This window comes from Podarcis tiliguerta (genome assembly GCF_965153285.1).
Source record: "Podarcis tiliguerta genome assembly, chromosome: 5".
Lineage (NCBI taxonomy): Eukaryota > Metazoa > Chordata > Lepidosauria > Squamata > Lacertidae > Podarcis > Podarcis tiliguerta.
In genome coordinates, this window is record NC_139538.1 from 78,389,609 (window position 1) to 78,405,351 (window position 15,743).

General features: G+C 41.2%; 1 protein-coding gene across 3 annotated transcripts in view; it reads right to left on the minus strand.

Moving 5' to 3' along the window:
* LOC310677423 (heparan-alpha-glucosaminide N-acetyltransferase-like) overlaps window positions 1–15,743 on the minus strand; it is a 176,090-nt gene that overhangs the window by 51,439 nt on the left and 108,908 nt on the right. For all 3 annotated transcript variants that reach the window (XM_083440432.1, XM_083440431.1, XM_083440433.1), the window contains 3 exons: window positions 13,377–13,407; window positions 9,801–9,961; window positions 3,038–3,150 (listed from right to left, as the gene is read on the minus strand). In XM_083440432.1, coding sequence (XP_083296558.1) covers window positions 3,038–3,150; window positions 9,801–9,961; window positions 13,377–13,407 — 305 coding nt within the window. The remainder of the gene's footprint in view (window positions 1–3,037; window positions 3,151–9,800; window positions 9,962–13,376; window positions 13,408–15,743) is intronic.

Here is a 15,743-nt window from a genome sequence, read left to right on the forward strand (position 1 = left end):
ATAAATAAAATTTATTATTATTATTATTATTTAACCCCAAAACTTTTCTTCCCTCACCTTCATATACATAAATAGGAAATTGCTCATGAAAGTGAAAGCAGCAATTAGAATGTTAGCCACTTCCTGTCTCCGTCACTTGATTCACATGCAAAACACCCTGAAGACAATCCATCAAATCAAATCCTAGGCATACCTACGGAGGGAGGGTGAGTGAGCATGCTGAGTGCTCATAAAAAGCCATAAGGTCATATTTATCAAGCAGTTGCCCAGCTACTAGGTCAGTGATTTTGCATGTGTTCAGGCTGTGTGCAATATGCCTTCAAAAAAAAGAGAGAACTTTATTCATCTCATCTCCCATGTGCTAACCAGGGGAAAGTTTGTTGTGCAGACAATAGACAATGCAATCTACTATGCTCTCAATATGTGTCATGGACTGGCTGGATGCAGACGAGTGGTGGGAAGCACCAGCAGGAGAACCCCCAGAGGAACTCCCAGAGGATGAAGGCTCAGAGCCAGGGGAGTGATGGGGGGCATGATGGTGAGTGGTCAGAGGGAGAAGAGGGAGTAGACCGGGAGGAGGTGGTGTTGGAAGATGAAGAGGCAACAGGGTTGAGTGAGCAGGAAGAGGCTGTGGTAGAGAGCAGCTCAGAAGCAGAGGTGGGTCAAGAAGCAGAGTGGAGGCAGGCTGCTGAAGAAGCCAGAGTCTCCCTCTCCTGCTGTGACCAGTTCCCTTGCCCGCTGGTCTCCCAGAACACAGAGAGGAATGAAGAGGGCAAAGCAATGAGACACAATACAAAGGTGCCTTAGGCTGATAGGGAAGCAACCAGGGGAGGAGTCTTAGAGAGTGGTGGGAAGTTGGGGACCTTCAGTCCTCACAACTGCCTCACAGAGACAAGAAAGACTGATTGGGAAGAGTTGCTGGGATCACTAGGCCTGCACTGTTTTGGTTTCTTTGAATAAAGAGTTGACTTTACTGACGCCAGGTGTTTTATAGCGACCCTACTCCTGATCCAGCTCCTGACTATATAGCCCTGAGGATGGTGAGTACAGATGGGGGATTTTATGCAATACAGTTCTCCAGCCAACTAGTGGTTCAGTTCATTTTTTTATGCCATCCTTTGTCACTGGATCTTTATTAGCTGAGGATTTTATGCTTGATGTGGTCACCCAAATTCATTCCTGACACAGATATGCAAACATAAATTGGGAAAGGGTTTAGCTACACATGCATGCGTGTGTGTGTGTGTGTGTGTGTGTGTGCATGCAGGAGAGCTGCTAGGACCACTGAAGTGTTCCCTTGATGCTCACTTCCAAGGAGCCCTTTCCCCTGCTAAATGCTGAGAGATGTCTGGTCTGTGCATGAAATGGGACTGGAAGGCATCTTTTCAAACATGAATGTGCAGGAGAACAGCCATCTTTAAATGTGTGCCTTTGGTGCCAGGTTTTCAAAGGTGGCTCCTGAGGGTTCTCATGCAAGCGTCTGATCCAAGAAGCAACAACTAAAACAGGAAGGATAAAATCTGCCCCACATTAATGAACACATCATTTTAATTTGGGGCCTGTGCCACGACACCCATTGCCATCTCTAATGCAAACATATATGTAGGCAGTTATTAAAAGACAGTTATCCAGCAGCTTGTAAAAGCTCTATTGAGTGACTGCAGCCTGTTGTGTAATTACATACTTAGCTCATCAGCAAAGTATTTATCATTATTAGCTGATCATTATCACTAGGAGAAGACACTAGAGTCTGGTCTATAAATACGCATTTAAACCAAATTTAAAACAGGATCGTCCAAGTCAGAGATAAAAGGAAATGGAAGGAGGGAGGGAGGAATGAGGTCACACAGTTCACTTGCTTGCCAATGAAGAAGTATTATTTGTAACATTCCCTCTAATTTATGTCTTGATCTTCTCAGACTGGAAGCCAATGGAAGCATCCCCTTTTTTCAGAGGGTGAAGACAGAAATAAAACACTCATCACAAATGGCCCTGCATCCCCAGTGCAATTCCAGATTTCTGATTTGCCTTACATACACATAAGCACAATACCAGAAAGTTAAACACTGGTTTACTCCTCCCCTCAGTCTCTGGGCAAAGAATTTGCATAAACAGTTATTGGATTGGGCTGTGTGAGTTGGTAATGGAGAAGGTGCTAGCCAATACATTCCTTCCATCTTCTCCTAGTAATTCTTCACACTGAACTGCATTGAAAATATGCAGAGCTCATCCCGGAAAAGAAAATGTCTGTTTCTACTGAACATAGTGAGGGTGCTTTCAAAGTGGCCTCACTTGTCTCAACATGTTACTTCTGTCTTCAACCTGTGAAGCCCAAGCGTGTACACAAGAAAACCTTGATAGAAGGTGCATGTAATAAAATCTCGATGTGTTTTTCCTACGGAAAACAGCTTCAGTAGGGTGGGTGGGTGGGTGACATATACAAGAGAACAAGCCGAATAATAATAATAATAATAATAATAATAATAATAATAATAATAATTTCCACTATTATGATCATGGTATTTAACAAAATCAAGCTGCATAAAGGAATATCTAAGTTATGTAAAGGGTGGGTTGCCTTTATCATCTGTAAATGTTGACCTCAGCAGCTTTATCTTTTTGCTTGTATAAGGAAGATCAAATAAAATTGCATGTGAGTTCTTCATTATTAACAACAGGGGGGAAAGATATTCAGTACAGTCATATAGTAAATAATACCTAGTTATCTAACTTGTAAAACTTGTCTGGAGATTCAGTTTGTGAAACCTTTGAGCATAATATACCTCACTACCAAGAGGAGAGTAAGCAAGGGCATTGGTTACAGTGTAGCCAAGATAAAGGAACAATCGAGATTATTTCTGACTGAAATTTAGTGGTGCCAGAGAGTGAGATTATAGGTAAGAAAGCCAGCAGTCCTGGAAACTGGTAAAATATAAGACATCAATAATATGAGGCTAGCTGGATGCCACACACATTGTTGGGTACTCAAAAGTGAGCAAGGGTATGTTTTTCCAAGCTCAGTCCCACTGCATCTCACCTGATATCTGCCAAGGTCTTTTAAGCAAAAGAAGGTCTCCATCAAAGCCAAAATGAAGTAAGTAAATCCAAGACGCTGCAGAACACCTGGAATCCTTGCCCAGCTCCATGACACTGTAGGTACAAAGCTGAATGTTACACATAAGACCTAATATGAGAAAAAAAATTCCAGTACAAGATTTGCAATCATGCATGTTACATATTTTTCCATTTGGCCCAAAGTTACTGAGTAATCAGATGGATCAAGGATTTGGTTCCAATACCAAGAAATTTATGGGCTAAGGCTTGGAGTCCAGTGATTGTGTGCATTCAGGTCCCAGAAGCCTCTTCAGGCATAGTAAGGAATACATGGGTGCAAGAATAGCCTTTGCAGTTGACAGGCAGTATGAGACTTCTAGATCAGTATGTGCCATGCTGGTGCCCTCCAGATGTTTTGGACTACAACTCGCATCAGTCCCAGCCAGGACAGTCATAGAATCATAGAACTGTGGAGTTGGACAGGACAGCAAGGGTCATCTAGTCCAACCCCCTGCAATGCAGGAATCTTTTGCCCAACGTGAGCTTGAACCCACGACCTTGATATTAAGAGTCTCATGCTCCACCAACTGAGCTATCGTGTTGACTGAGGCTAGTGGGAGTGGCATTTTAAAATTTCCGGAGGGCACTAGGATGGTGAAGGCTATTCTAGATTCACCATAGATCCTAGGAGCTGACCTTTTGCCTTTGGTTGGCCAACTCTTTGAAGTAGCACTTTGAGCCTATTGCACTCAACTCAACTCCCCAGTGTCACCTCCAGCCAAGAACAGCAGAATCCCTGGATTGCAAAAAACCAAATGCTTTCAGGTCTGGAATTGGGTATAGCTGTCCACATCAACAGCCTCACTCTGACAATGCGCTCAATGAACTACAGAACAGTTGGATAAAGTTCCTCTATGCAACCTTCATTGCGCCCTGTGCGCATCAATGTCTTTGCCTCCCTGTCAGCCCACCACTACCAAGAGATGAAAGTTAGTTAGTCTCCTTAGAGGTGCCCAGACATTTTGACAATTTCTGACAGTTTCAGATATGTCTCAACTTTCTCCCAATCAAGCTGTCTGTTCTCTATTCTAAAATACTGTCGTTTCCACAAAGCCACCCAGCAACTTAAAGTGCTTACATTTACAATAGTGAATCTGAGGATTAATCAGCAGGTTTCATACTTTTAAAGCTCTGGGCTCCATCCAGCTTGTGCTGTCCACTTAAAGGGGAAGTATTCCCATCAGTCCATTACTGCCATTTATTCTTAATGTACTGCTCTTTTGTTGTGCAAGCACAAAGGGGACAAAGACAGAAGAGGAGGCTGCTGAAGAGTGCTTGGCTTTCTCATTTGCTCTCATGGAGGCGGAACTTGGCCATTCTGAACAAAAGGACAAGGAACTAAAGTCAAATTTTATGGGAATGTCATTTGTCTAAGGCAATCATTTTGTTTTATGCTCTCCATTTCAAGCTGTAGGATATTTTGGAGTAGGGGGCAGTATTTTACAGTCCATTTTCCTTGTGGTGAGTAAGCTCTGGAGACTTATCTGATTATTTACATCAGGGGTTGCCAATGTGGTGACTTCCATATGTTGCTGGACTGCGGCACCCATCATCACTCAACAGTAGCCGGGATGATGGGGCTGGCTGGGGATGATGGGAATTCTAGTCTAACAACTTCTGGAGGGCTTTACATTGGCTGCCCCCAATGAGGCTGGAAAAAAATCTCTGAGCCTGAAACTCTGGAGAGATACTGCCACTCAGGATAGACCATATTGGGACTGACAGACCAATAGGCTAGCTCACTATAAGATACTAGCAAATCTTGGCATTCTGTAAATTTAGCGAACTATTGCTAGCAGCTCCTCTTAGCCCTGCAGCTAAGCCTTACTCAATTGTGAAAAGATAACAGGGTCCGCACAGTCCTGACATTTTGTCCTGGATGCAGCTTGGCTTGCTAGTGCTGGAATGAGGAGATTTATAATTTTGACCTTTTGATATGAAGGTGTCCCTCCTTCAAAGGCTACTAGCTATGACACGACTATTGATGAACGCTAGCCACAGTGACTATGCTTTGCTGCCACAGTTGGAGGTAGCAACAATTCTGAATACCAGTTGCTGGAAACCACAGAAGAGGAGAGGGCTCTTGTGCTCCCACCCTGCTTGTTGGTTTCCCACAGGCTTCTAGTTGGCCACTGTGAGAACAGGATGCTAGACCAGATGGGCCATCGGCCTGATCCAGCAAGTTTTTCTCGTGTTCTTATGTTCATGCAATGCCAGCTAGGTTGCAGACATACCATTCTTTTTCTAACTTTTATGCTCTCACAGGTATTTGTGTGGAATCATTTCAGAGAGGACTGAAATTACATTGATATATATATGTGTGTGTGTGTGTGTGTGTGAGAGAGAGAGAGAGAGAGAGAGAGAGAGAGAGAGAGAGAGAGAAATCGCTGTGTTGCTAAATATATAATCCTGTCTTCCCTTTCAAACACACAGATGTTAGCGTGAATGGGGGTGGGCAACCAAAGACCCTTTGACTAATGGGATGCGTGTAAAAAATACTAGAATTGAAATGTTGCTGAGAAAGTCCATTCTGATTCAGATAAATGGAAAAGTGTGGTATAATATTACCCGTTTTCCATCACATTACGAAAAAATGTTAGATTGTACTGGGGTGTGATTGGGTTAGTATTAGGTTTTTTGATCATATGATACATGGTAGAAACCCTTCACATTACTCTTGGGAAACTACAAAGCCAGCTGGCAGATACTGAAAACTCAAGTCACAAATTCGCAACATAGCATCTAGCTCATTTTCAATCACATTTGGTTATTTATTAAATTATTGTATTTTCAGAACCCTGAAAGAGTCAGGTATGATAAAATTTGCATCATGCCAATCAGCCAGGCACAGACTAAGGTACTGGTATTAAATATAATCTTTTATTACATTTCCTCTCTTCATTCCATATTTGAATATGAGACACAATCAGCCATATGAATTGGTTCAATTATTTCCAAGATTTCTTTTGGAGTCTCGGTACAAAACACATCTGAGCACAAAAGCCAATGAAAAAGGGAGGTAGTGGATCAGGAAGATAATAAAATATAATCTGGAGGCTTAAAATTCATAATTCCAGACCTGTAGTGCTCAGACGCAAAGCTTTCCAAAAGAGAATCTTCCTACACTTAAGATTATTTTCCTGTTGCTCACGCTTAAAATTCTGAATTTGGCTCAGGTGAAGGCCTCTCCCCCAAATTATGCTAATGCAGGGGTAGCTGCCTTGTTGTCTAGCATAAATAGCAATATCTGGAACATATAATAAAGTTTATCCTGCAAATTCTTAACTGTTAAATGTTTTTCTTTACTAATGTTTTTGCTGCTTTCAGGTTCTTTTAAGTACTATACCATACCCTCCAACATTCCTCAGATGAAAATAGGGACATTTCTCACTCCCCTCCAACTGGCCTTCATCAACCGCCCCCCCCCATTTTTTGGTCATTGTCCCCCACAGAGCCTTTTCTATCAGAAGAAGGGGCAAGATTAGACGCAGATGCACAAAGCTTTTTTTAAATAATAATAATAAATCAAGACTTCTTGCTCTGTGCTCCATTTCCTCTTTCTTCCCACCAGGGGCAGCCCTGCACTCTGCCTGCACCTCAGAGGCAACATATCACACAGAGCTGGGCCGCAGTTGCAGCAGCCTTTTCTCCTTGCCTGCTCCTCAGCAATTGCTGCAAACTGCCCAAGGGAGAAGGCCAGTTAGTGGTGGCCACGGAGAGGCAATGGGATACTCCCTAGCAGACGCCACTGCCATCACCACCGTTTCTTGGGACAAGGGCCAGCTCATCCTCCTCCTCGACCTCAGCAGTGGCAGGGGAAATAGGGACATTCCAGGATCAAATCAGAAGCCAGGCTTTCATGATTCCGGGACTGTGCCTGAACAATTGGGGCACTTGGAGGAAATGCTATACAATCCATTATCCCTTTGAGGTAATTGATGTCACTATGACATCAATTTTACAGGTAAGGAACTGAGATGTGGATACATCAAACCCTAGGCCCTAGTCAGATGGAATAAGGCCTAGGGTTTGATGGAGGCAATTCCACACCCTGTTTCTGTGGCAACACAAATCATAAGGCAAGGTATTCATCCAAACACCCTTTTAAATGCTGTCTCAAACCCATTAGTGTCCTCTGCTAAAACTGCAAGCAGACAAAACTTTCCCAGGCCCAAGTATCTTTCTCAAACACTGAATTCATTGTTAGCTAAATTCTTTTTAACACTGGAACCTGCTGGTATGTCCAAATACTTTTACATTTCAGAAATGCAGTCCATTTATACTCTACTTAAGGTGATGTTCAACGTTGTTTGTTCTGCCAGAAATTATTCACATCCCTTTCCTAATCTTATTCACTAGACTAAAGCTTCTTTTAGGTTTAGGACTGTCAGCTGTTGATAATCTTATTGAAGTAGGGTGCTTTTTAGAGCAATGGGAGTGACTTTCTTTATAGTCTTCTGCACACCTTTGGGAAACATAGTCCTCTAAACACAGTAGTACTTCTAAGCAAACAGGCCTGAGATTGCTCTGTAAATCCTGTAAAAGGAACGCAAGGATGATGATGATGATGATGATGATGATGATGAAGCAGCAGCAGCAGGAGGAGGAGTGTTAGCATTGCTATGGATGAAATGTCTATGCTAGAAGCTGAAGGAAAATATATTTAATTGAATATTTTGAGTTGGACTGGAGGTTTTAAGACAGCCATTGTCTCTTACATCCTGCCCTGCTATATAGCACAGAGGCGTGCTCCTCCCAAGACAGATGGATGCCAACACTCTGAAGAAAACCTATCTGAATACCACCCACCCACCCACAGTGCCGTCCTCTACAGAGGAAACCATACATCTATCCAGCTTCAGAATCCTGCAAATACAAAACTTTATTAAGGCTTCCATTATTAAGCTCTTCCTTTAAAGAAAGCAGAAACTCGTGGTTTGGAAGAAATATGTGTGACCCCAACTGCACTGCACTGTGGATTTAAAAGGGCAACTGTCAAGAACATAATGCATTTCGGGGGTGGAGATCGGGATTTGAAAGCTGATACCACAATGACTCCATAAGTACTCAGCACTTGGAACTGGCTATCCTGCAGTACTGAAGTGCAGAGATTTGCAAAAAAATAAAAATAAAAAAGTCACAAACATATCTAATCTAAGTGCCAAGTTCTTAGTTCCTTCTCATTTCTCTCCCTTCCCTTGGGCTGCATAAAAAGAGCTGTCTTTGGTTTCTGCTGGAAAATGGATGCTGCATGTAACAGCCAAAAGAGAGAGAGAGGGAGGGAGGGAGGAGAAAGCATTCTGATAAATAAATGATCCACACAGGGTGTTATGCCACCATGACTGTTGCTGCCTTTCCCAAATACTTCCAGTGCTTACAGGATTTGCCATTGGGGGCAGCAGAAATGAGACACCTCCGGTCTGGTAATTGTTGTTTCTAAAAGTCTCCAGATCAGATTATTGTCACTAAAAGTACCTCTCTGTTTTGCCAAACCAAATTAGCAAGCCATTTTTGCTGAAAGCAGAAAAGTGTTAACAGTTGACATGCCCAGCACCAGCTGCTGGAACTTTAATAGGCAATAACTAGATATGTTCTGCTGGTGAATGCAAAGTTGTAATTTGCTGTTGCAGACTGTTGTGTATTTAGCAAAACAAGCAAATAAAACTATGGCAACTATTGCTCAAAAGGCCAATAAATAAATAAATAAATTACCAGGGACTTCTTTTTAGAAAGCATAGTAGGGTCCCCCACTCAATAAATGGTTTTAACCATTCGTTATTTTTAAAGCCTAGATCTTCTGTCTGCAGATGGAGATAATAATGCACCATTGGGGAAAATAATAGTCCTATTCATGAATTCAAAAAGCCACATGGAGGCTCTTCACTTTCCCCTTCTGAGCAGGACGATCTGAAGTGGGTTGCAAACATGTTACAAGTCTCCTTGCTATGAGGAACTCAGTCATATGTGCTCACGAAGCCCCATAGACCTTCTCTCTAAACACAAGAAGATTGGGGAGGGAGCAGGCATCATAGGATTGTAGAGGTCATTCAGTCCACACACACCCCGAAATGCAGGAATCTCAACTAAATCATCCATGACCATCCAACCTCTGCTTAAAAACATCCAATGAAACAGAGTCTCCAAAACTTCCTGAGGGAGTCCGTTCCACTGTAAAACATCAAGTACTGTCAGAAAGTTCTTCCTGGTGTTTAGTTGGAATCCTCTTTCTTGTAACTTGAAGCCATTGGTTCGGGTCCCACCCTCCGGAGAAGCAGAAATCAAGCATGTACCATCCTCCATGTATCAGTCCTTCAGATATTTGAAGATGGATATCACCTCTCAGTCTCCTCTTTCCCAGGCTAAACATACCCAGTTCCCTCAACCATGCCTTATAAGGTTTGGTTTCCAGACTCTTATCATCTTGGTCGCTCTGCACATGTTGCAGCTTGTCAATATCCTTCTTAAATTGCAGCAACCAGAACTGGACAGAGTATCCCAGAACTGCACAGAGACACTGGGGGCAGGGGCAGCAATGCCCCACAGCAAAAAAGGGGGGGAGCAGGGGGCACTTGGCCATAGATTTAAAGCACAGGCCATGCCGGGAAAGCACGGAGGAAAGATAAGTGTGGATATTGTACGTGATTGTATGATAAAAACACTAATGACCAAAAGGCAATTATACTTACATGGACCATCTCTTGGTCCGTAGTTAAGGAAGCAGAGTCCCATCAAGAGTAAGATCACAGTCCTCCAGGTCAATTTACGCAAGAGCTGGATACGGCTCACTCCTCTTTTCATCATCACATGGAAAGCCAGTGCTACTGATGTGCCAATGATGAAAACAAACCTATAAACATCAAGGATTTGTCAAAAACTCAACTCAAACCATACATTCATTGATTTTCCTTTCGATTCAAATCTATTGGACTCCATTCGCCTAAGTAAAATCTCCATTGAAAAGGAAGGTAAGGATGAATGGGCATTTATTTGGGGATATATTTTCATCTCACACTTCCAAAATGGGTGTTCCTGAAGTAAATAAAATTATTTTCTAGGGGGGGGAAATCACCTTTCTTAATAGATGAGACAAACTACAACTCAGATTTAAAAGCAGCTTGCCTTGCTGGCTAAGAGGGCTGTGGTAGAGGAAATGGCCCTTGTGGAAATGCCCTTAGATTGTCTCCTAGAGATTGAGAGCTATAGTAACATGCTAGCAGCCTCCTGCTCTTTATGCAAGAGAAAGTCAGTATTAGGGCAAATGATTCAGTGAAAGAACTGTTCCAACTAGTCTTTTTTGGGTATATCCATTTCAGCAACCAGTAACCCAACATTCATCAGTTGGAGAGTCATTCTTTTAAATTTACTTTTAATATCAGGAATGGCAAAGGGCCAAATCAGAGATGATGGCAGAAGACTAGGTCCAAACCAATCATGTATAAAGAGAAGAAGTCTGTTTTTGAGAGCTGTGGAGTGAATAGATGAGAGCAGCTGATGTGTCCAGAATAAAGGGACAGCTTTTGGTGCATGGTAGTAGTTTTATTGTAAAATAGTTATAAAACCAATACAAGTTTGCACATACAAAGAACAAAGGTTGCATTTAGTTCTGATGAATGGTAACTTTGCCATATTGATTTATGCTAGCTTTGTGTTTATTTTTACGTTGTTGGTTATGTACTATTGTTTTTCATTGCTTTTAAATTTATTTTGCTTGCATTTTTTATTTTATTACTGAGTTTTGTAAAGTGCCCAGAGGACAGAGGAAATGTTGTAAATAATCTATAAATTGATTTACAACTAATCAATTAATTTAGTCAAAACACAAATTAATCAACTAAAAGTTCTTTTTTAAATAGTTGGCAGTTTAATGGGCACAAAATTCCTAATAAACCAGCTGGTAGAATTCAGTACTACAAGATGTGGAGATAACTACCAGCTCCCATAGCTTTAAAAGTTGATTGGACAAATTATTGGAGAATTTATTTGAGTTTAAACTAAAACCTCAATATAGAGATTGAAACATGGTTGAAAGCATAATTAAATACACTATTAAATTAAATACACCATTACTTTGAAGTGAACATGAAATGGAAATAATTAATGAAGTAATTGGTAACTACTGTATTTTCAATATGATGAAAAAGGGAAGTCAGAGAGGGAATAGGATTGTATATAATTTGGGGTGCAGGGGGGGCTATTTTAAGAGAACATTTTAACAAATACAGCAACATTATCTAAACAAAGGTAAAGACACAGTTCAACTGAAAGGGGAAATAAAGAGCAAGAAGATGAACATAAGCAAAATGGCTCAGAGGATATATATTTTTTAAATGTGACTAACAACTTTGCCTTGTAAAATAAGTGTTCTGAACAATCAGCTATTGCTTGAACAGCATGAAAACCTGAGACGGATGTAAAGATGCTAATTCAGGATGTGGAGAGGAAAACAGTCTTCAGGGAAAGGACATTTTTTAAAAAAATGCCAAATGTGCAAATCTGTCATTCTTTGCCTTAATGGGCACTTATAAATGTGCAACTTGCCAAAGATCTTCCTCCACAATATGATTGTGGTTATAAAACGAACAGCATGGTCAATAACATGATCTAATCTGATTGAAGGGGCCAGTAAGAAAATTATTACCCACTTTACAACCCATTAACATCAACCTTACATTACAGGAATGCACACGATAGATTTAAAACTTGCTTACTTAAAGCAAGGGGGTCTAAATAAATTCCATTACATTTGTTGGGGTTTGGTTTTGTTTTTTATTGCTGAAGCAAAAATGAATACCCCCCTGGTGACTGGACCAAAATGGGGAAGGGGATATGCTGCTGATAGGATGCTTGCTGAGTTAGGGTATTTTGACAGTCATATATAGATGTTGGAGAGAATGACTGTTTAGATAGCTTTTGCCTTGACAAACTGATACAGATGGGGAAAATATGGCACAGAGGAAGCTCAAATATCTCGAATGTCGTTACTAGGATTTAGGACACAGAGACTCTGACTTGGAACAGAATGCATCGCTTGGAATTTTTAATTGCATCTGTGTTGCTGAGAAAGCTCTATATGCACCCATCTCGGAATAAAGACTAACATTATATGTTATTATTAATCACAGAATTCAGAAGTATTAAGAATTTGCCCATCATATATCACTGGCTGTAATAGAAAGCAAAATTATGTAAGGTTACATTGACCTTTAACCTAAGAAACATGACCAAGATACCTTCAATCTATTCAGCATTAAGTTTGAATGCTGATTTGAACAGGAAAAAATAGTTTGGAAAGGGAACTTTCATGTTAGAAAAAGGCTACTAGTCTGAGTGGGTTATTGATCAAGAAAATGGCTGTTATGAGGAAGTTAAGGGATTCTGTTCCATCACTTGTCAGGCCTATGCAGATTATAAATGTCAAATTATAGTTTTGCCAATATAGTAAGTCCATAATTTATGCACATTTAAGTTGTGTGCCTTCAGATTTACTTGTGTGGCAATATTATTATTATTTTAAGAAGTGGAAAGAGGGCAGGGTTCCAGGAAAAATGACTGGCAATCCCACCTGTCACTGAACCCAATGAGCTTTGATTGTACGTGGTTTTTGCTTTAGGCGCGATCCCTGGATCATACTGTGTAAATTATGGGCTTACTGTTCAGTTCAGTCCGAAGTGTGAGACTAAAGCATATAGCAAAGCAAAATCCCTCAAGGTGACCAGGAAGGTAAGAAAGTTGGCCTTTTCACATAACCTGCTATTCATTTAAATCCATTCATATACAGTGGTGCCCCGCAAGACGAATGCCTCGCAAGATGGAAAACCCGCTAGACGAAAGGGTTTTCCGTTTTGGAGGTGCTTTGCAGGACGAATTTCTCTATGGGCTTGCTTCGCCAGATGAAAATGTCTTGCGATTCCTGGGTTTTTTGTGGGTTTTTTTGCTCCCCACCCCCTTTTTCTAAGGCACTAAGCTGCTAATAGCCTTTTAGCAGCTAATCCGCTAATCCCTTAAGCCTTTAATAGCCGCTAATAGCCGCTAAACCGCTAATAGCGCTAATCCGCTAATGGGCTTGCTTCGCAAGACGAAAAAACCGCTAGACGAAGAGACTCACGGAACGGATTCTTTTCGTCTTGCGAGGCACCACTGTATTTAACTACAAGGCATTAGGGTTAAAATAACCAAGTGATATCCATGCATGTGTGAACAAGTTCAAAGAATTTTTCAGAGCAGAAAGAAATGATATTGCTGAGCAGTTTTTGATTGCTTACCAGGGCATGACCAGATCGGCAACTGTCAGTCCTATGATGAAAACACAACAATGATTTTAAAGTGCTGATTGTTTAACAATACAGTTCACAAATTCATGTGGTAGATACGAACAACAAAATGGATCTGATGTTTGACACAGCATCTTGCTACTCCTCATGGCCATATGAATACATTTGGAAGCATACTAGAATTGTCTGCAAATACTACAACATTTGTAAGTTTACACATCCTCCAATCATTATGATTGCCTCCTGCTACCACAATAATCCTTGCCAAAATATTCTGACTCTTACACAAATTATTTTTGGTTTCTGAATAAGGCAAATATGCCACACCTTTTATGCAGAGTAAGCATATTTGTGTAAGTTTTCTTTACTTCTTTCATTTGTTCTGAGTTCCGAATTTGAATTTTCTTACTTCAAAGGGCAAGGGGATTTTTCACAGCAGAATGTTGCTGAGTTGGCTCGTATAACCCAGATTCAGATATGGCAAAGCACTGAAAACCAAGATCAATGCCTAGATAAAAGCAGCATAATTTTCTTGCTGGATCACACTCCAATCATGGCTAGCCCTGCCATCTGCCATGATGAAGACCTGTTTCAAGAGTCACCATGAGGGGGTGGACAGATAGAGACATAAAATTAAATGGTACAGAAATTGGTTGTTGTTTTTAAAGGTCTCCAATTCAGGTAGCAAAAGGTTTTGGGCTTTCACTGACCAGAGTTCATCTACTCCATTATTTTATTTAGTACTTTTGACTCAACATTTTGTTTCTAACAGAATTGTAGAGTTGGAAGGGACCCCAAGGGCCATCTTGTCCACCCCCCTGCAATGCAGAGATATCAACTAAAGCATGCATGACAGATAGTCATCCAACCTCTACTTAAAAACCTCCAAGGAAGGAGAGTCCACAACCTGGTGAGGGAGACCATTCCACTAGTAGATGTGAGTCAGAACCTCACAATCAGAGGTCAAATGTGATTCCCACCCTCTTATTGTTCCCAGAATGTGATATTGAGAGATATATTGCCGCTATAGAAGGAGGTACTATTTACCAGGCAGAGCTAATAAAACAGGTTGCTTATTTTTAAATGTATGTCTTCAGGTTCTGTACCCGCACATAGTAACTTCCTCCTTTGCTCCTCATATCTTTAATTTGCCTATCCTTTTTCAAAATAATGTGCAAAAAAACATTTCCGTGAAGGTCAATGCCTCACAACAGCACCGGATTTAGGGAAGTGCAGTTCTCCTAACAACTGTCAGTAGGCTTAACAACCCAAGAGTCTTTGGGGGAATCTTGTGATTGTTCAAAGTGATATAATCCTGCTTTAAATGTATAGTGCAGATGGGTCCCATGTCTTAAAACACAGACCCTGCCCAGGTTATGGCACACCAAGTCAAACACAGCCCACTAGCAATGTATGACAAGCAATCCAGAGCCTTATAACTCTAATTTTCTGCCTGGACCTCAAAAACAGAAGAGTTGTCAAGGACTTGGGAAGCCACTATGAATGGCTGGTAGATTGTGCCTGGCTTGGAAGCTCCAGCTGGTCAGACTTTATGTAACATGTGAATGCCCATGCAAGTGTATACAGTGGTACCTCGGGCTAAGAACTTAATTCGTTCTGGAGGTCCGTTCTTAACCTGAAACTGTTCTTAACCTGAAGCACCACTTTAGCTAATGGGGCCTCCTGCTGCCCCTGCGCCGCTGCTGCACAATTTCTATTCTCATCCTGAAGCAAAGTTCTTAACCCAAGGTAATATTTCTGGGTTAGCGGAGTCTGTAACCTGAAGCGTATGTAACCTGAAGCGTACGTAACCCGAGGTACAACTGTATAACAGTCCACATACACATTAGGAAGTGAGGACAACATAATATGAAATGAATGACCCTTCATTTTTAGTATGCTCTTTTCCCTGTTCAGTAACTTCACAACACAAAAGTGATGAAGATATATCTAACTTTGTTTCACAGAGTCAGTGGGCCAGTGCCAATTGGCAGGGACAGAGGAATATTTCAAGAAACATTTGTTGAGCGTTGACAAGTTGTAAGAGGAGATCCACCAAACCAATACTCTCGTGACTGAAGCAGGACTGGAAAAGACGTGTGGTTTTCCCAGATTAAACTGTGCATGTAATTAAAGCCTGTGTTATGAAGATGGCAGTTCAGAAGTACCGCCAATTGATTTCTGAGCTAAAATACAGAGCGAGGCAATTATTGTACTTGGCATCATGCTAATCCATTTAACCGAGAGCCCAATAACAGGAAACCATTGTTACACAATATGTAACTCAGATTGGGGCGACTGTAACATGATCTTAAAAGCTTCTCTAGCTCTCAGAAGTCAATATACTCCTTGCAAAAA